The 21,062-nt window shown below is 39.0% G+C and overlaps 1 protein-coding gene across 13 annotated transcripts in view; it reads left to right on the plus strand.

Moving 5' to 3' along the window:
• Nucleotides 1-17,619, plus strand: part of camta1a (calmodulin binding transcription activator 1a) — a 437,191-nt gene extending 419,572 nt beyond the window's left edge. For 3 of the 13 annotated variants that reach the window (XM_067445898.1, XM_067445909.1, XM_067445910.1), the window contains 13 exons: nucleotides 4,098-4,261; nucleotides 4,748-4,938; nucleotides 5,063-5,141; nucleotides 5,232-5,583; nucleotides 6,648-7,132; nucleotides 7,616-7,794; nucleotides 9,634-9,877; nucleotides 10,334-10,405; nucleotides 10,574-10,594; nucleotides 11,897-12,096; nucleotides 12,315-12,389; nucleotides 12,657-12,710; nucleotides 14,302-17,619. In XM_067445898.1, coding sequence (XP_067301999.1) covers nucleotides 4,098-4,261; nucleotides 4,748-4,938; nucleotides 5,063-5,141; nucleotides 5,232-5,583; nucleotides 6,648-7,132; nucleotides 7,616-7,794; nucleotides 9,634-9,877; nucleotides 10,334-10,405; nucleotides 10,574-10,594; nucleotides 11,897-12,096; nucleotides 12,315-12,389; nucleotides 12,657-12,710; nucleotides 14,302-14,365 — 2,180 coding nt within the window. In that variant the 3' untranslated portion in view covers nucleotides 14,366-17,619. The remainder of the gene's footprint in view (nucleotides 1-4,097; nucleotides 4,262-4,747; nucleotides 4,939-5,062; nucleotides 5,142-5,231; nucleotides 5,584-6,647; nucleotides 7,133-7,615; nucleotides 7,795-9,633; nucleotides 9,878-10,333; nucleotides 10,406-10,573; nucleotides 10,595-11,896; nucleotides 12,097-12,314; nucleotides 12,390-12,656; nucleotides 12,711-14,301) is intronic. The other 10 variants (XM_067445900.1, XM_067445912.1, XM_067445899.1 and 7 more) reach the window with 9 other exon arrangements.
• Nucleotides 17,620-21,062: the final 3,443 nt, after the last annotated feature.

Consider the following 21,062-nt stretch of genomic DNA (forward strand, 5'->3'; position numbering starts at 1 on the left):
CTCATTGAGCTGTCTATCAGCTCCCGCTCTTTCTCTCTCAGCCATTACTCCCCAGGATCTCTCTGCTCACATTCAACGTTTGTCTGACGTTCATGAATGTGACTCAGTGCCTGTGAGTTATTCTAAGAAAATGGATGAAAAGAGGAGGAGAGAAAGTTGTGGTTGAAGGTTGCGTTGAGGCAGAGGCAGATGTTGAAAAGCTTAAACAAGAGCTGGGGGCAGTTTAGGTCAGCACACACAAGAAGGCAAGTCAGTCTCCGGAGAGAAAGACATGGTGGCATTGTCTTAGGCCTGTTTCACATTTACATATTCACGTTTTCACATTTATCCCAGGCATGATGCAAAAAGTAATGTTTTCTGTGTTATTTCGGCCATTTTGCACATGCTGAACCCAGCAGACAAAAAAAATTAAATGCACAATAAACCTATGAACATTTAGGCTTTTTTGAAGCAACATACTGTCCTTATACATTGTTTCTGTTCAGTGAATCTGGCTGAATCTAGATTATTTAAGCAGCTTATAGTTTTTTGGAGTTCATTTTAGTTTATGATTTTATGTACATTTTCAAGACTAGTTTGTATTTTCCTGAGGGCTGCACGATTAATTGTGGTCACCTTTTCTGCTTCTCCTGGTTGACTAAGAGTAACTGAGGTATTGGGCGATACTGTATTGAAAACACAGACATATGTTAAAGATAAGCGTTCTCCATTGCAATATTTTGCTCAAGTGAAAGTGATATTCTGCTCGTGTTGCTGTGAACCTTTTCAGTGACAAACTATAATAAATCCAAGCATTAATCTATTCTATCCAAATGTGGTTGCTGAATAAATACATTTACTTGACCTGTGTGCTACAATACAAGGTCTTTTTTGTTGCTTTAATATAAACATGTTTAAATAATTCAGAATTATTAGAATTAATATTAGGAATTGCAACTGTGTAGCTTTTGAGAGAAGCTTGTTAAGTTATCATAATGTAGAGTAAGTTAATATATGAGAAATATATTAAATCTGGAAACTAGATGAGATTCAAAAATAAACATCTGTTGACAACGTTCTTTTGATTGATGTTCACATGAAACTGCAATAATTCTGATGAAATTACAAATTAAAAACATTTGGGATAAATAAACACAATTATAATGTCTGAGCAAAATAATCATTATTAGTTTAACCATCAATGTGCTGCTCTAATACTTCTGATAGCCAATTTATACTTTATGGTCATTATTAAAGGAAGAAGTGTGTGTTGACAGCAAACAGAAAAGAGAAATGATAACATAAACAACACAGACAACATAAACAAAAAGAAAACAATAATTTGGCTTTGTGAGAGTTTTAGTACACTACTAAATGTCTGCTCAAAGTGCCTATAGGCGGTCACATTTGTAGTTTAGTTTATGGAGAAATAGGAAGGTGTTGCACATGTCACCCTGTTGCTTTAGCTCTGATTGGTGGGCCCTTCCCTTTCTCCGCCCCCCCTGCATGTGGCCCCTCCCCCTAACCCCCTCTCCCTCTGCAGTGTACGTGTGTGGCATTTTGAGCACACTCGTGGCAGCAGGTGGAGATGACATCATCTGCACTGCAGCAGACTGCAGCACTGTGTCTGAACAAAGACATGTCAATGCTGCTGCTAACTGGTGCTGCCACACGGCCTCTCTTTCTATCACTCTTGGCATCTTTAGTCCCTAGGTAGCTTACTTTCCTTCCATCTCTCTCTCTCTCTCTCTCTCTCTCTCTCTCTCTCTCTCTCTCTCTCTCTCTCTCTCTCTCTCTCTCTCTCTCTCTCTCTCTCACTCACTCACTCACTCTCACTCTCTCTCTCCCTCTCTCTCTCTCTCTCACTGGCATGGTATCTGAATGAAGACTTGACACTGACTGCAGGCAGACTGAAGCCCACTGATTAAATAAGTCATAGTTTAAATGAAAAATAATCATGCAATTCCTCACCCAGTAGGGTTTATTGATGGTGGTTTGTAAGGCTTTGAGGCTGGGTTACGAGATTTAAACATATCCCTTAACTTTGGAAAATATCCTGCAGAATTTATGTTGCGAACATGAATTAAAACTTTACTAAGTATCTGTAAGACTTTTTGCATGATGGACAATGCCCTTGCTATTGAGAACCAGTTAGTAGTGCATAGCAACTTGTTAAGATCCACTCTAAACACTTTAGCTGTGGCATAGGCTCTTGACTTGGACCAGTGAGTATACATAAAATGACCAGTTAATACATTACACAGCATTTGCATTCTAGAGTCAGCAATAGTGACATTTTTTTTTTTTTTTGCTTCAGACCCTATGCTTCAGATTATGACTATGACTTGGCCAAATCCGATTCAAATTTCATTCGGATTGTAAGAGGTGGTTTAAACTTTTTCTATTCCGATTGACAGGGCATATAAACCCTTGATCAGATTGAAAACCGAAACCGGAAAGTACTGCGCATGTGCCGTGACGTATAAATGGCGTTATATGTATGACTTGTAGAATGAGCTGTTGATGTTGAATCTAATAAATGACTGTAGTATCGTTCTAAAATTCTCCTTCCGCTCATCGTCTGTGAAGTGGAGTGTCCTTGTTTTGAACATGGGAAGCGGTGTATTTACAGCTTGATAAATATAAGCAGCATGACACAAAACTTCATGTGCTCGTCATCTCCTAATTAGGAATGGAATAGATTTGAGTCCGGATTCATCAATTGGAATGACTGTAAACATAGCTATTGTAAATGACTGCTGTCCTTACGGGAGCCAGACACTTACTGAGTTGTCAAACAGTGTGAATTTATGTGCATGACCACTGAACGGCACTCTTGACATTTTCTACAGGCAACCAAACAAATATATATGCTTTGTGGTGTTCATGGCCATCTGGATTGATATTTTTGTTTAGTCAAAAGACTACAGGACTTACTAGCTACATTAGCATGGGCGATACATTTACATTTTTTTACCTTGTACTTTCACCATCTTTCAATGTGCCTCTCCGTTCATCAATAAACTGACACTGGTAGCAAACCACAGCCCAGTATGCCCCTGTCGCTTGGTTACCGTGCAGCTGCAGGTTGCCACAGAAACAGGCTTATCAGTGAGGCACATTCAGTTCACTGTACTGGTGCTGAAGTTCACCTGTGCTGGTCCCAGTTTAGTGTCAAGTCAGAAAACCTGCTTGATATTTCTTCTATTGCAAGCGATTCTGTCTGGATTTGTTACAAAGTAACTTTGTTAGCATTTAACTCACCGTGCACCCTAGAAGCAATCCAGAACACATTAGCAAACCCTATACACTGTATACAAATAAAAAAAAAAAAAAAAATGAATTTACCTGGTTGTCTTAATTTTGGGTTCATCGAAATTAAAAGTTTGAGTTAATACAATTAACATTTTTGAGAATTTACATCACCCTTTATTCAAATAGCATTAAAAGATTTTGTAAGCATATGCATAATTGTGTTTTATTTGCAATAATGCAGTGAAACATTCAAAATTTTCATGATTTATCACAACATTTCTTTTATTTATGTGGTTCAGATACAATAATATTTTGAATTTCTATTTATTAAACCAATTTCCTTCATTTTATCAACTTAAATTTTACAGTGTAGCAATGTCCTGGGCACCCTTCGTGGTATCGTGGTAGTGAGGTTTTTACTGGCAGAAAATGTAAAAATCTAGTTAGGTCAAATTCCAAACCAGTCTGTGTATGTTCACCGCTGTGTTTTTGAAGCTGAATGTGTTGATGTGCCCCATTAATGATTCCATTAATTTATAATAATGACTGCAATTACGGAAATGGTTATTGATAACATCAGACTCTGTGTCTTGATTGGAAAGCATAATGGTAATGACTGAGTTTTAATTAAACATCCAATATAGAATTTTGCTTTGAGATGAAAGCTAAACCAGAGAATAATTTATTTCAGACCTTAGTGAGATATAGTGTAATTTACAGAAACCATTTCCATTGCCAAAGTGTGAATTGTACAATCATTGGTTCATCTACTTCATTTACATCTTTTACTTTGTTTGAGTTAAAGTTGGAACCCAAGTTTTGTTATCTACTGTGGTTAAACTGATATGGATTTTCCTCTGCAGATAACCAGTTCAGAATGTCCATCCTGGAGCGGCTGGAACAGATGGAGCGCAGGATGGCTGAGATGGCCGGTCAGCAACAGCAGGGCAGTGGAGGAACAGCGGGGACTGGAGGGGGAGGAGGAGGAGGAGGAGGAGGAAACGTAGGCGCTAATAGCCAGTCTCAGGTACTGCAGCCTATCAATAATTGTTATGTGTAAGATTAGAATGTATATTTTCAGCCATATTGTAAAGTATTTCCATTGTCCTTTTGTTTGTTGTGTGTCGATTGATGAGTGGTTGTTATTTCATGTTCCTCAGTTCTGTTCATTGCTGCCATGATTCAGCTCATAAAAAACAAAGTCATTTAGAACCTAAATGTAATTTGCATTTATAATAAACACTGTTAAAATTCAGTTACATCACTTAGATGAAAAGGTTTGCATATTGTAATAACATTGTGTTGATTAAAACCGGTTTTGTGAGCCAGTTGAAACCAATTCATTAAAATAATTATTAACAAATTATACATCGCTGCAACATTTCCACTCATACATTATACATAAACTTTTCGGTTTGAGCCTAAATGATGCAGAAAAAAATGACATTTTGTAAAAGATTGTGACATTGTATTGAGCTTGTGAAGACATGAAGCACTCCATTATATTCTGCAGTGTATCTCGGGACAGGCGGGAAGCTCTTTTGAGAGTCGTGTGGTGGTTGTTTGTGAGAAGATGATGAATAGGGCCTGCTGGGCTAAATCCAAACACCTGATTCACTCAAAGACCTTTCGGGGCATGACTTTGCTACACCTTGCTGCAGGCCAAGGCTATGCCACCCTCATCCAGACTCTCATCAAATGGCGGTCAGTTAAAGCACGGCTCTTTACCCCTCTCAGCATGATAATCTGTCTACTGTATATCTGTGTAAATATGTTTTTGTGTTACTTTTTTATTGCTAACCATGAGAAATGGTATTATCTTATTTAGCACGAAGCATGCAGACAGCATTGATCTGGAACTTGAAGTGGATCCTCTCAATGTGGATCACTTCTCTTGCACTCCACTGGTATGTTCCTCAAGCAACAATTTTAATTGAACTACATTGCAACTTCTTTGTTTTTCTTACACCCCTTTTTACTCTGTTTTCTTGTTGTAGATGTGGGCTTGTGCTTTGGGTCATCTGGAGGCTGCAGTGGTCTTGTACAAGTGGGACCGGAGAGCACTGGCCATCCCAGACTCTCTAGGCCGCCTGCCCCTCTCCATCGCCCGCTCCCGTGGCCACACCAAGCTGGCAGAGTGTCTGGAGCAGCTGCAGAGGGAGGAACAGCAGCAGCAGACCCCGTCTTCCTTACCCCCAACCTCCAGCATGTCTTTCTCTCCCAACCCTGATATCCCCACCACCAACAGCTGGATGGTCAGCTGGGGCAGCGACACTATGGTAACCCCCAGTGGGCAGAACACTGGTACTTCAACCACAACTACAGCACCTTGCACCAACCAGAACCCTGGTGAGAACCTCTAAAGTAGTTATTTGCTGCTAACAAAACTAATAAAAAGGCTAACAAAAAGTTACTATTTGCTGGTATTTTCTTAGCCTTACATAAGGGGTGTGTGCTCCATATAAACTGTGAATTATCTACATGCCCAAGCCATTTGTGGACTTGCTAATTAGTATTAACACTATAAATTCCCTTGTTTGAGATAAAGCTTGCATGATAACATTTTAGTAATAAGTATGAAACTGTCTGTAATTTATTTATTTGCCAAACGACAGTAATTGTCTTCAAATCTGACAGTTACGGAAGGTTTCGGGTCTCGGGTAAACGGATCCACAGCTGCTTTGCCGCCTACACTCTGTTGTTATGTATCATCATCATTGTCCCGCGTTCTCATTGGTTTGCTGGCATAAGGGGAATTTCATGCACAGGGAAAGCTGTCCGCGAATTGCTCACCCAAGAGGAGAAATGCGCTGTTGCTGCCAGATCTCGATCATGAAAATTACATTGTATTTAGTACAACAACAACAACAAAAAATGGAAATAAATCGTATTTTCTCCATAGGGAAATGTATTTTTTATGAAAACTTATAAACTGTTAAAGACAGATCTACTAGACCTACAAGGTTGTTAATTGATAGTCTATGTGTTTGTCATTGCATTATTTCAACTTGTTATTTAAGGCCTACTTATATTTATATAATTATACTTGACTTATTTTATTTAATAAAATATAAATTATGAAACCGATAGGGGGTGTTTTAGGAGAGCTCGGAAGGCTTGGCTGAAAAACTGCTACTTGTAGCTCATTACTGGAAAAGCTGCACTGTTTTGGAAATGGATGAACTAATGTTGCTTTACTGAAAAGATTACTGTAGATTTTCTTGCCTAATCTAATACGTTATTGCATTTGCTTCAGTGAGCAGTACTTGCTGCAGAGTCTAATTCCATCTTTTTTCTTTCTTTTTTGCTGTTGATTATAACTAACAGCACCTCAGAGACAAAGCAAGTGGAATGGGAATATCAACTCCTCTCCTTTCACTGCAGCTTACTCTCTCTTTCTCTATTGTGCCTAGATTTGAGAAGGCCGAGATCAGAGCCCTCCAGCTACTACAGCAACGAGTGCCAGCGGGAAATCCCCCTCGCCAAAAAACATAAGCCCAACCCAGAGCTTGTGCAAGCACAGCTGGATAAGCCCATGTCGGTTCCCTTGAGCATGGAGCAGCAGACACATAAACTGTCAACCAGCCCTAAGGCCCTTCCCTCCACCCCATCCAGTCCGGATAAGAACGTCTCTGAGGAGGGTTTAGGGACAGGGGGCATCCCACAAGCCAAGATGGCCTCTTTCCGTGGAGGGCATAAATGGGGCACTAGAGAGATGCTCAGGAAGGGAGGCATCAGCGGCGTAGGGAAGGAAAAGTTGGCCAGCCGGTTGCGACAGCGTGGCGAGTCCCTCAGCATGTTGGGAATGGTGGAGAGGGAGATTGTAGACACAGAAATGCTTTCTTACAAGGAGGATCTAGAGAACCAGGACTGCCTCTCTCACATGGAGGACCTGCAGGTGAGTGCACATACACAAACCCACACAGTGTCCTAAATGGCACCCACTCATAGTCAGCCATCCTCATTCACACCTGTATTGATGGATTTGTCAGTAAATAGGCTCAGCAAACAAACATGGCTACAAGCTATGAGAGGCCAAGGGATATATAGAGCACCATCCGTCCTGCTGACATGTAAAATCAGCGCTAGAGAGCCGCGGTCACAGCCCTGCACTCTGCACAGACCTTCGCCACCACATAATACACTTCTTCCATTGATTTGCTCCTATTGCCAGGAGTTAGTCCGGCTCCATTCATCTCTGTCACTCTATGGGGACAGAGGGGCTGTTGCAGCGTGTTCCTCCAAAGTAAACACCCCCGTGCTTGATTGATTGGCTGGGTTAGCAAGTGTGTGTGCTTTTTGTCACACTAGATAGTCAGTGCTTGTGTTCATAAGAGCTAAGAGCTAACTTTGAATACATGTTTGTTTTTGCGCCTCGCAGGCGAATATGATGAGTCTGGCGGAGCACATCATTGAGGCCACTCCGGAGCGTATCAAGCGGGAACATTTTCCAACCGTGGAGTCTGTTGCTCTGGACAACAGTGGCCTCACCAACACCATGAGCTGGCTGGCCAGTTACCTGGGAGACGTGGAACACCTGCCCAGCATCATCCACTTGAGGTTAGAAAACCTATTTTAAAACGCATACTTAAATATACATATGTACTGAAATGCAGCAACCAGGGTGGGAAATTAACTTTTTTGCCCAACCACAGTGGCTGGTGAATGGAGAATTTTACCAACCACTCCAAATTTGTACACCAAGTGTAAATAGCAACTAGATTTTATTAACACTCAGTGAATAGCATATTTTCTTAACGATAATTGCAATTTACACTAAGTGCAAATAGCAGTAAATCAAAAAAAAAATTTGCGATCGATGATATAAAGTTGCAGCTCTTTTTAATATAAATAGTAATTACATATAATTTATACTTTATTTTGACAGATACATACTATTTGCACCCCAATGTTGTTGTACATTAGCAGGATGCAACAATAACAGAGTGTGAATTATTCTTTTAATTTAAATTATTAAATGGATGCCGCCTTAAAGGAACACTAAAAGCCCTCCCTACAGATATCCCTAACCCTACCCAATAAAAGCTTTTATTGTTATTACATTTTGTTAGGCACTTTATTTCCACATTTAGAACATTTTCTTGTACAAATCCGATGTGATTTGTGATGAGTAAAGAGAGAAGTGCAAGCTCTGCAAAAGGTGGATTCGAACCTGTGTTGATCATGACAAAACAATGATCCATTAGCCATAAGCTTTACTGATTGCACCACTGAGGATGTTGAATTATGGGCGTTTTTTAAAAATCTTGTTTGGCACAGCCAGGCATTGTTAGGCGGAGCTAGTGCGAATAGCACTTGCCAACAAGGCACGCTATTTGCACTTAGTGTGAATAGACACTCCGAAAGAAACTAATTTCTAATCATGAATAACATTTTAAATATATACAGTATAATATATATCTATAGCATATTCTTCTTTTATCTACAATATTGAATGTCTACAAATATTTAGATGTGTTTATATACTGATTTGAACATTTAGCAGCCAAAAGTTTTATTGCACCAATGTGAAATGTGAATCTGTAGTGCATTCACATTCTTAATATGCATTTAAGGTGAAGAGCATGATGCAGCTGAGATGTTCTGACTTCATTTGGAGCAACACTTGTTGCTCTAAATGGAAAAATACCTGTGTTTCGCTAGTGGCAGGTTTTAATTTCCCACCCTTAGAAGAATCATTTAAAGGAAAAAACAAAAAGCATGCTTGTTGTTGGTAAACTTGTTTGTTTTAGTTTACCTTTGTTCTTATCTCTGGTTATTGTTTATTTTATATTTTCTTTTGAGTTGAATATGATGAGTGAAAACTGGGTTTGATGGAAATAGTAAGTTTGACAATAAGGTTTGAGTGTGTGTAAATCTGTGGAGGGTATGATGAGTGAGTAAGGGTTTTAACAAGAAGGTTCCTGAGTAAAAATCAGGGAATAGTGATTAAAATGGATGTTATGAACGTGTTTGAGAAAGAAATGAATGAGAGGTGTTCTAATTAAGATGGTACATGTATGTAGGCTGTAAACTGAAGAATGTTTATTTTTATATCAGACCATTATTGTGGATCTGACCATTCTATTTTATTTTTATCTTATTTTATTTTTTTATTATTATTTTTTTTTTTAATTTTATTATTATTATTATTTTAATTACTATATCTTTACGATCCTTTTACCTATGCTTGTTTTTAATTCTTTATTCGTCCATATGGTATTCTTTTTTTTCTCATGCATTTGTTACCACTATTTTAATTAATTTCTATGTAAAGCACTTTGAATTGCCATTGGGTATGAAATGTGCTATACAAATAAACTTGCCTTGCCTTGCCTTGCCTTGCTTCAACCCTGTTAACTTCATATATTTATGTTCCTGTTTCGTTTCTGTGAACAGTCCCATATACAGTGAACCCCTGACCCCTCCCTCCAATCCTAGCCTGAGCCCGGGTAACTCGCCCATGCGTGAGGGTCCGTTTGAGAAGCCGACCTTGCCCGCCCCAGCCGAGTGGAGTGAGTTTCTCAGAGCCTCCAACAGCAAAGTGGAAAGAGAGCTAGCCCAGCTTACATTGTCGGACCCCGAGCAGAGGGAGCTCTACGAAGCCGCACGGCTGGTGCAGACCGCTTTCCGCAAGTACAAGGTACAGGCCAGTGGCTCGGGTGCCACACGCTTGTGTTGATGTGTGAATAGAGACAGGATGTAAACGTCTGTGCACAGGTATTGGTAGAACTGAACATGGGACACCCTCTGTTTCCTTCCTGCTTTGTCCTTCCTTTCAATTTCATAAACACTCAGATACAGAGTAGTCAGTCCCCACAGCTTCAGCATGGGTAAGGTGGCTTAACCAGCGCATGGCCTGGCTTATAAGGAGCGATTGCTGCCTCCTGTGGCTGCCTGTAATGAGTTTCCACAAAGATTCACCAGCTGGCCAAACTGGCGGCTTTGAGCTCAGAGACATCTGGTCTCTCAGCACCAGCTGCACCTAAGCAAGAAGGGTGTTCTCTGACTTTCATTCTCCTGTAAGTGAACAGCCTAGTGGCTGTCTCCCAAGCATTGCCACCTCCTCAGACTAACCCTTTACTTTCTCTCCCTGTAGGGACGCCCACTGCGCGAGCAACAGGAAGTAGCCACCGCTGTCATCCAGCGCTGTTACAGGAAGTACAAGCAGGTAATCCTTTAAGATGCTCTGACATTGACTTTGCCAACCTTTCCTGGATATCTGGTTCATATGTCAGGTTTGAGCAAACACACTAGAGTCAATTATAAGCTTTCAGAGCAACATCAACCGCAATGTCACATTCATGACAAATCATTCTCTTTTTTTTTCTTTTACAAGCTAACATGGATAGCCTTGAAGGTAACTTTTTTCATTGTTCATGCATTATTTAAAGCAGATTTTAAACTGTCATTTACACATTTTGACACAAGTCTCTCTACACTTTTGTTGCAAGGGACACACTACATACTGTGTAAACCAAAGAGATGGATCTCGGTAGACCAGGGTTTTTTGATTGAGTCTGCAGACCGTCAGTGGGCTGCACATGGGATTTAGGGAATCCACAGAAAATTTAACTGGGAAAAAATGTTTTTTAGAGATGCCACAGTATACTGTAAATCTGCCCTAGAACAATATTTGTTGTGATAGGTACTATAAAATATATATTTTAATTGAATTATGCATCTTGTTTATGCATCTAACATTACATGACAGTGGGTCAAACTTAATACAAAATCAATATTTCTAGATTTTAGTCATTTGCAATGGCTTACCGTACCGTAACAATATAAAAGCCTGTTTAATTTAGGGAATATGTCTTTATATCACACTTTTTTATCTCACACAGGATAAATGTTTTTTTATACACAAAAATATATAGCTGCTTATATATTTTATGAAGTGGGTCCTACAGGGGAACATCATTTTCGATGGTCCTGGGCTTCAAAAATGTTGGAAACCCCTGTTCTAAATATTCCGTTATTAGGTCTGGAATAAGAGGTAAAAGAAGACCAAAATAAACAAATGGCTCATTTAAACAAGCCATTATACACTATAAATAAGATTTTTAAAAATGCAACTTGCTACTGTCCATATTATAAGTAACTCTCTAAAAAAGACCAAAGACACTTAAAATAAATGAACATGGCAATATTGATGTAAATAATATTTTTGGTCATTAATATTACTTATTTACAACTGTAAGCACTGAAACATTGCTATGATTAACGCATTGTCAATCATTGCCATTTTGGTAGGAAATCATAAACGTATGTGGTATGATACTTTAGAATTTAACACTTTAAGGGGTAGTTCACCCAAAAAAAGAAAATTCCACCATCATTTGGTTCAGCGTGTAGCTCCAAACCTGTATGCATTTCTTTCTTTTGCTGAACACAAAAGAAGATATTTTAAAGAATGCTGGTCATTAACTTTCGGTTCCCTTAGAAAACAGAAAAGGAACTGAAACTGTTTGGTTATCTACATTCTTCAAAATAAGAAAAAAGAAATACAGGTTTGGAACAACATGAAGGTGAGTAAATGATGAGAGGTGAACTATCCCTTTAAATACGGGAAAACTCTGCGGTGTGTGTGTGGCCAATGTGAGTCAAGTAGGGTGCAATTACTTTTTTGTCATTAATGTCTTGTGTGTTTTTGTATCAGTATGCACTTTATAAGAAGATGACGCAGGCCGCCATCCTTATCCAGAGTAAGTTCCGCAGCTACCACGAGCAGAAGAAGTTCCAGCAGAGCCGGCGGGCGGCCGTGCTGATCCAGCAGTGCTACCGCAGCTACAGGGAGTTTGGCCGGCTGAGGCCCCACCGCAGAGCAGCCACCGCGGCACTGGTCCAGCACAAACTCAGGTAGCACCCATAACTCCCCGCTCCATGCCCGAGATGAACCGCTTCCTCTTAAAGTCTGTACAAATCTCATTCCAACTGTTATGTAGTCAGCCAATAGCTCTTATGAATCTGTTCCAAGTGGCATACTGTTCTGAGCTTTGCCCTGTGAGATATTTTATTCATGGACAAGATGTAATATGCGAAATTAAATGAATTTAAGAGTAACGTTTGTGTTTCAGAAGCAGTCTTCTCACTAAGAGGCAAGATCAGGCTGCACGCAAGATCATGAAGTTCCTCCGCCGTTGCCGCCACAGGTATTCTCCCACCACCACCATTCATCCGCTACCTGAAACACTCCTGGTACAAATACAAATGTGACACTTCATGTTTTGTTTACATATTCGCCTTTTTGGTGACCTTATTACACATACTAACAGAAATCTTTGAAAGTGTGATTCACTAATCATGAGTGGTTTAGTGAGGGGTGCGCCTCTCTTCCCTTGGCTCTACCCCCCACCCCCCATCATCATATCTGCTGTGTGCTAATAGCTGTCTGGTGTTGTTTTGCTGTTAATGCAAAGCCCCTTGATGGACCATAGACTATTCAAGCGGGTGAGTGCAGCCTCAGCGATTCAGTATGTCTCCCTTTTTCTACTGTATTTCTCTCCCTCTCGCTCATCTCACACACACACGCACACACACACACACACACACACACACACACCCATCCTCTCTTGCTCCTTGCCCTCCTCATCACCGTTGCTTGATGCCTGCTTGCATGACAGCTTCCAACTGGACGCACGGATGAGCGAGATCAAGGGCCTCAGCATATGATCGGCCTCAGGATATCAGTTGTGTCTTGCTATACACTACCACCGAGATGCTGCATTAAACAAGCACCTTTTTCTCCTGTCTATTTAAGTTTCCTTTACTTTCTGTATTTGTAAAGAGGAAAAGATCAGATAGACGGAAGAACCGAAGGTTGTTTGGTGTAAATGACGTTGCATGAAGATGATGATGATGATGATGATGATGATGATGATGATGATGATGATGATGATGATGATTGTTAGAGAAAACTGGCTTGTGTGTTTTGGTTCTGACTAGTTAAAGCCTGTTTTATTGCACATTCTGCAGTGGGAACTGTCTATCTCCCTTTCATTGTTTGTAGATAACATAACTTTGTACAAAACAAATCAAAACGGTTGATTTATTTCAAAAGGAAGTAGACAGAATAATCAGCAGACAGCAGGCAACTTTCTTGTCAAAGACTACAAGAAGAGAAGGTTTCAGACTGGTTTTGTATTAAATGAAATACTATTTTAAGCTTTTTTGTCCTAAATATCTACTTACAAGATGAGGCAATGAAGAAAATGGGGCAAATCATCAGTGAAGATCTGAGAGAACTTTTGCACAGAGCACTGGCCAGAACAATGTTCTTTCATACGAGTGATTTAGAAATTATTATTAACAAAATGATGTTAAATTATATACATTACCATTCAACAGTTTGGGGTAAGTATTTTTTTTTATTTTTTTTATTTTTTTTATGAAATGAATATTTTATTGATTGATTATTGATGATTCTTGACATAAAGACAAAAATTCTTGAGCAGCAAATCAGCATGTCAGAATGATTTCTGAAGAATCATGTGACACTGAAGCCTGGAGAAATTATGCTGAAAAATCTACCTTACCATCACAGGATAAAATTACATTTTATATATCCCAATATTATTTTTTTTGCTGTATTTGTTCCAATAAATCAAAAACATTAATACAAGAAATTCTTATAGACCCCAAACTTTTGATCTGTAGTGTGTTGTCTAATGTAGATGCAGCTTTAAAGTGGTTAAGTGTTCCACATAAACCATGAAAATATATATTTTACACTGTGCTGGATGGACACTTAAAGATTTCAAAAGGTTTTCTTTTCTGTTTAAAGGAATCAGCCTCAATTTGTTCCAAGGCTGTATGACTTTCTTTCTCTTTGTTTTTTGGTGGACCACAAAAGGAGTTGTTTAGAAGAATGTCCATCTGTGTTATTTCCATACAGTGTGATGATCAGAGACAGAAATTAATTTTCATTGCATAGAAACGAGCAGCTTGGACATTCTGATAAATATCTGCTTTTGTGTTTCATCCACAGCTTGATTGGACCTTCTCTGCTAAAATGATGTGAGATTTTGAACCTGTGGCCCTTAATGTCTGTCTGTTGTTTTTCAGAGTGAGAGAATTGAGAAAGGCCAGGGAACATGAGAGCGTCCAGAAGAGCCCCCTCACAATGTGACATTACTCTCCAGACTCTTCCTTTCAGTTTTTCTGTTTCAACCAGAGACATTTTACAAGAGGAAAAAAAATAGCAAGAACACTGCAACTCTTACTACTGTATGACTGACTGATACTTCGGCTACTAAACAACTGCGTTTTTTTCATATCTCTTTATTCCTTCTATGTTTCTTTTATGAAGAAAAGAGGCAACTGCTGTTGATCAAAACAAACTCAAAGGACGTTGTTTTAGGAGGAACAACATTTGCTTCGTGGCATTTTTTGCACTTTTTAATGGATTGATTTGTCATTTTGAATGAGCATTAAAATGTTCCGCTTGAAAAGGGAAAAAAAGAGAACGGATGGCAGATTGGAAGACATGTTCTTCAGTGGCTCGTAAAGAAAAGATAAACGAAGAGAGAAAGATGGTGACAAAATATGGCATCGACACAGAAACATGGCCGGACCTGTTCCGAGTGTATTTCCTAGTTTTCAAAAAGATGTGTTTAGTGGGTAATATTGTTACCAAAAATGATGTATAATTCATGAATTCGTTTTTGTACAGCCAGACGAATTCATCAGAAACTTCTTTCAGTCTGTCCCTTGCAGTCACCCGTCTTCTATTAGCTACAAGGAGACTGGGTTGCTAATGAATGTACGAGGGAAACGAGCAGGCCTGGGTGACATGTCATGCTGATTTTTATTTTGTGCATAGGTAATGCATAGGTAAACATGGAATTTTAATCAACAACTATTTTCAGATTGATGGTATTCGGCCACACGCGTCAAGTCAGAGCAACGGATCGCTCCAGGCAGATCTTTTCTTACGCATGCTTGAAACTAGGCCACAGTCTTTTCGTTTGTATAGTTTTCAAATCCATTAATGTACTGGAGACACCAAATGTCATCACTTCTGCCCATCAATTACTATTGGCAAGTTTGTTATATGTTTTCTTTTGTTAATCCAATGTTAAATTGTCATTGGTGAAGCTTTTGTTCGGTTGAAAGTTCAGAGGTTTTTCTAAAGCTGTTTAAGAGAAAGTTACATGCATTGCCTTGATATCTTTGACACACCCGGGGTTAGACAAATCCATATTTTTGACAATTGAGCGGTTCCTGTATATAAAGAAGGTTGCCGGTACGCAAAGTAAAACATTTATCTAAGCAGGATTGTATTTTAGAAATATTTTATTTTCCTCATTGAAAGGGATCAAAACAGATTAGCGTCAAAATCTGAATATTTGTATAGTTTTGTTTGAATGCCTAAGAAGTATGGTTGTATCGTTTGTACATAGTGTAAATACCTGGGATAAAGTCAAGCTACTGTATGTGCATGACAAAAACGAACAAAGATACAAAAAAAAGAGTTCAAAAGCATTAGTGGCTATGCTCTGTAAAACTATTTCACTATAAGAGTATTTTATTTTCCTTTGAATGTTCTTGAGAAGAACATTTTGCTAAAGCATGACTTTCCTGCAATTATGAAAAATACTGTATTTATGAGGTAGGAGAAAGGCAAAATGATCATTAGATTATGTTTACATCTTTTTTAATTTTATTTCTTTTTTCTTTTCTTTTTCGGGGCTACCAAGAATCTTTTTGCCAACGGTGCCAAGTAATGTGAATGCTACTGCTTAAGGGAAGTAAGTTAATCATTGCTGAACAGATAATCATATGGTAAAACGTGATCAGATTCACTTGCATTCAATATGCATAACCCATGAACACTGTCGGTCAAGAATGGTGGTGCGGTGGTGTATTTGAGGAAGGATCTTTAAGTGTATCACATATCTCATTTGGTTTATTTGTACATTTGTTTGTTTTTGTGTTTCATAAGCCCAAATACTTTTGTATCATGTCAGTGAAACGATGTAAAAAATGCTTTTCTGTTATGCATACAGAGGTAGAGGACGTTATAGCAGCGTTATGCAGTTTTAAGTGTATTATTCTGACAGTCTAAGGATTCCTGTGAGTTGACAGACACACTGTAGAAGCTTAAGTAATGACACAACCTCTTTCGAAATCCACACTGCTACACTGACTGAAAGATTAGCTTCTGTTATGCATGTAAACGGGATTCTTTTGGTGCTAAACTTTGGCGTCAAGGGCCTGATAGACCTCCAAAGATCAGCCAATTTCACCAGTGTTGCAGTGACGTTGCTTTCAACAGCAGATGTCGCCGTGGCGTTTGAAAAGAAAGTAGGCTATGTGAAAATGCACTAAAAATGTGTATATTTCAGTTTCCCCTCATGTCAAAATGCTTTTTGTCATATTTTGTATTTTCGTCTCTGTTCGAGAGAATGATATGTAAATGATATCTTTTTTCTTCAGAGTGCTTATGTTGGAAGTGCCTGATCATATTCTAAATCCAGCGAGCCGTGTCAGTCTGCATGTGAGATTTGTAAGGGACTGGCATTAGCGAGAAGTGAATTATAGTCTGTACGTTTTGATTTGTATCCTTTACGTTACGTACTTTCTTCATGTATTTCATTTTAACGCACAAGGAATATATGGCTTCGTCATAACTCTCACGTCCTCTATTGGAACTGCCAGATGAACCCGCGATGACTGCAGATTTCAGTCCGCTGGTTCTTGCCTTGCATTCATCATTCCGGTAGCAGTTTAGGTTGTCAGCTGATGCACTGCGGTGGCAACTCGAGTCTTATTATGCTTGCATGGGTAACATAGATAACCGGGTTGCTGAAACGGCACCCAAAGCATGCTTATTTTTGTAGATTTGGTAGTCAGGTAGACTTGTTGAAGAAATACTGTTCTGTAAAGCAGCTGGTTTCATGGGTTGCAGAACTTCAAACAGACCGATGGCTTCGAAACAAAAGCTGGCAAATTGTCCGTACTCACATTTACAGGGGCAGCATGAACCTTTTTCTTTCTTTTTTTATCAAATAGAATTTGGCTTCCTGTTTCGTTTCGTAAATGGCGTCGAATTCAGTTTCACTCCACTTTCCATTTACATTCCCATTTTTTAAACCGACTTCGCTACAGAAACAGGTTTAAAAAAAAACTAAACGTGTGTACCTCATACAAAAACACGCGCCACAGAACTGTGTCCATGGCACTAGTGCAGATGAAACCTCGGTTCACTTTTGTATCTTAACTCAGGTGCCAAACTGGAGAAAGGGGGAGCAGGTCACTTGAGAATTAGTTGCTGCTTATTGGGAAACGAGCCAGAATGTCCTGATGAAATTACTGTGATTCTGAACATGTCATGCTGTTCACCTTTTTTTAAATCAATTAAAGTGAGTTGGCGTAGCCTACCTTGGGTCCCTAAAAAGCGATTTGTCAAAAGACTGGTGTTGTATAAGAGTGATCAAGTCCGTTCGAATGGAGCAGGTCTGCACGAATGCGTCTGATGCTTGTGTAAATATACGCATGGATGTTTCCGTTCAATGCAGCTTCTTCGGATCCTATAGTCACTGTATAAACACACTGCCGTGGATATACTGTATCACAATAATGAAAAAGTGCTGCTCGAATCGAATCATCATCATCATCGTCACGTTATTATAGCCATAGATAGACGTTTAAAAGGATAGCTGTAGTTTATAAACACCAGACTATAACCTCATCTGGTCGCATACGGGTTCATTTTAACAACTCTGGTTCAGCTTTAACGGTATCACAGCTCAGCCCACAGGAGATACCTCATCACTTTCGTTTGTCGCTTCACCAAATTAGAACAGAGACTGCCTTTCCTGCGCATCCATTCTTTAGAAAAGGGAAACAAACATCCCACCTCTCATGGACACAGAGCAATAAGCAATTCCTGAAGTGAAGACCTGTAGACCTAATGGGGACAGCGATCTGTTGGACACACGTAGCTGACTAACTCTTATGCAAATGCCAGTATTGTGAGATTAGAATGCAGTAGTTTAAGGACAGTGCTTATACGACACCCTTCATGGAGCTGCACGTTTTCATCCCTTTCAAACCCAGAAAAATAACGGCCCTGCCTTTATTACAAGCTACACTTGGGGCTCTCTACACTTTGCATGTTAAACTAGTGTTAGATCTACTTTTCCTCTCCTCTCTAGCTGTCTTTTTTCTGTCTTTCCCGATTATGTAGCCCTCTCCCTTCCTAATGACCCCTGATTTTTTTTCTTCTTCTTTTTTAAATGTCTTTTTTTCCTCCTTCCCCCCTGGTTGAGCAATTTATTTTTGTAATTGTGCATGTTAAAGAGTCACTGAATCGATGGATATGTTAAAAAAGAGAATTCAGCTGCTGAAGCCATGCAAAATGTTTTGAATTGCCCTTAAAATATGAAAGATGTTTTCTGAATGCTTTATATTCTCTCTGCTGTAAAATAATAAAAGGGGAAAAACTTAAAAAGTTTCAAAGGTATTGTTTTTATTTTATTTTTAACGCATTACTCAAACAACTAAAGAGACAACTTAAACATGCATTAGTCATTTAAGCCTTAATTGTATTCATTGTGAATAGTTTTTTGGGGGGGGGGCTCAGTTGGGCCATCTGTTGGTAACTGCAACACACTACACCCTGTCATTAAGTGTAGAATCTGTAGATGCTACAGTTTATGTCCAAATAATGACATTGAATCTCGATCATGAATTAAAGGCCATACAGTAAGTTTCATAATTATTGCTTCTCCTTGGACTTATATTCTGATTCAGTAATCAAACTAATGGTTAGTTATTTTGTGTGGTCCTTCACTCTAAAACATGCTGGGTTATAAACAGCCCAAGTTGGGTTGAAAATGGACAAACCCAAAAATTGGGTTGTTTGAACCCAGTGAATGGACCCATTCAAACAACCCAATTTCTGTGTTTGTCCATTTTCAACCCAACTTGGGTTGTTTTTAACCCAGCATGTTTTAGAGTGTTAGATGGGAATACTAGCTTATGAAATGACTGCTGTGTGTGCATTTGTGCTTGTGCTGAAGAGGCATTTTTTCTTTTAATATTGACGATAGAAGAGGGGGCAGTCATTGGGTCAGTTTACTGGCAGGGTTTATGGGCCAGGTAACGGTCCTCTGGACTCCAAACACGTGGTCATTGGTCAGTATATAAATTTCGAAGACAACTCCTTAACCTCAGTGTAGCGCTGTTTTCTGCACAACAAGAACAATCTGGGAAATCACTTAAGTCTCCACAGGTAAGGAACAACATCTTTGTATTTTCTGACTGTTATATTCACATTTAATTCTGTTATGATTTGCTTGTTTGTGTTGTAATTATTGAACAATATTGCTCTACATATATATATATATCAAAGTATTATTATGATTTATAATAAGCTTTTTTTATAATAAGATTTTATAAATGTTTATTATATTATTAATATTTATATCAAATTTTAACTATGGCTAATTTTTATTTAGATTTAATAGTATATCATTATTATTATTTATAATAAGCAATATGTAATACTATTAATATTTATATATAATATTGTAAAACGATTTTATATATACATTTGTATACTACCATATAATAATTATTATGTTGTTTGTGTATTGCCTTAAAGTGATAGGTCACCCAAAAATGAAAATTCTGTCCTAATTTACACACTCAAGTTGTCTCAAACCTGTATGAATTGATTTGTTCTGTTGAACACAAAGAAATATATTTTGAAAAATGTCCATAGCCAAGCAGTTGTGGCTCCATTGACTTCCATATTGAAAGAAGATCTAGGAAGTCAATGGTGCCCCACAACACATTTTTTCTTGGGTGAATATCCTTTTAAGGCTAATTTATTGACTTTCTTTTGTTTTCTCATGATGAGGAGGTACAGATATAATGAAGAGGACGTTCTGCTTGTCTCTCAGTCTGTTGCTGCTGTGTGTCTGGTGGAGCGACAGTCAGCCTGTTCACACTCACGTTGTCAGAGAGGTAAAAAGGAACTTGGGTTTTTGTTATGGTCTGTTTATGGAATATTGGAAGTAAGTGTTTTAACTGCTGCTTGTGTGGCTGCTGTAGATGATAGAGCTCCTCAGAGCGATGACTCCAGTAAATGAGCAGGAAGGACAAGACACAGAGCTGATGGGCTCTGCTGACGTTCTCTGGCCTAATACTGAAGATCTGGAAAAGAGAGACCTTCCACGTCTAGGAGTATCAATACACAGAGCATTACCTTCAAGAGTCCACAGCAGGTAATCAAACAACCACTGATCTGCTGTTCTCATAAACAACACAGCAGCAGCATGGGACCAGTGGTGGCCCTGCTTCTTGGTTCCCACATGACCAAAAAAAGCTTTTAAATTTGTGATATTTTATATGAATTTACTAAAAGTGACAAGTGTGTAACACATAACATACTGTATCTCAGTATTTGGCTTGTCTTTTTCTTGTGTGTGTGTGTGTGTGTGTGTGTGTGTGTGTGTGTGTGTGTGTGTGTGTGTGTGTGTGTGTGTGTGTGTGTGTGTGTGTGTGCGTGTGTGCGTGTGTGCGTGTGTGCGTGTGTGCGTGTGTGCGTGTGTGTGTGCGTGTGTGTGCGTGTGTGTGCGTGTGTGTGCGTGTGTGTGCGTGTGTGTGTGTGTGTGCGTGTGCGTATGTGTGCAGTAAGTCCGTTGATGCATCTAGATACCGTTTGTCCTCTCCAGCTAAGTGGATGTCTAGCCTCCAAGGTTGAAGAATAGTTTGGAGGAATTCATCCGTCTCAAAAATGCTTGAATGAATCAATCCAAAGCTACCAGGTTTAAACTCAAATCTCATCTGCATGCATGCTCTCTAAAGAGCTCATT

This window comes from Pseudorasbora parva, chromosome 6 (assembly GCF_024679245.1).
Source record: "Pseudorasbora parva isolate DD20220531a chromosome 6, ASM2467924v1, whole genome shotgun sequence".
NCBI classification, from domain to species: domain Eukaryota; kingdom Metazoa; phylum Chordata; class Actinopteri; order Cypriniformes; family Gobionidae; genus Pseudorasbora; species Pseudorasbora parva.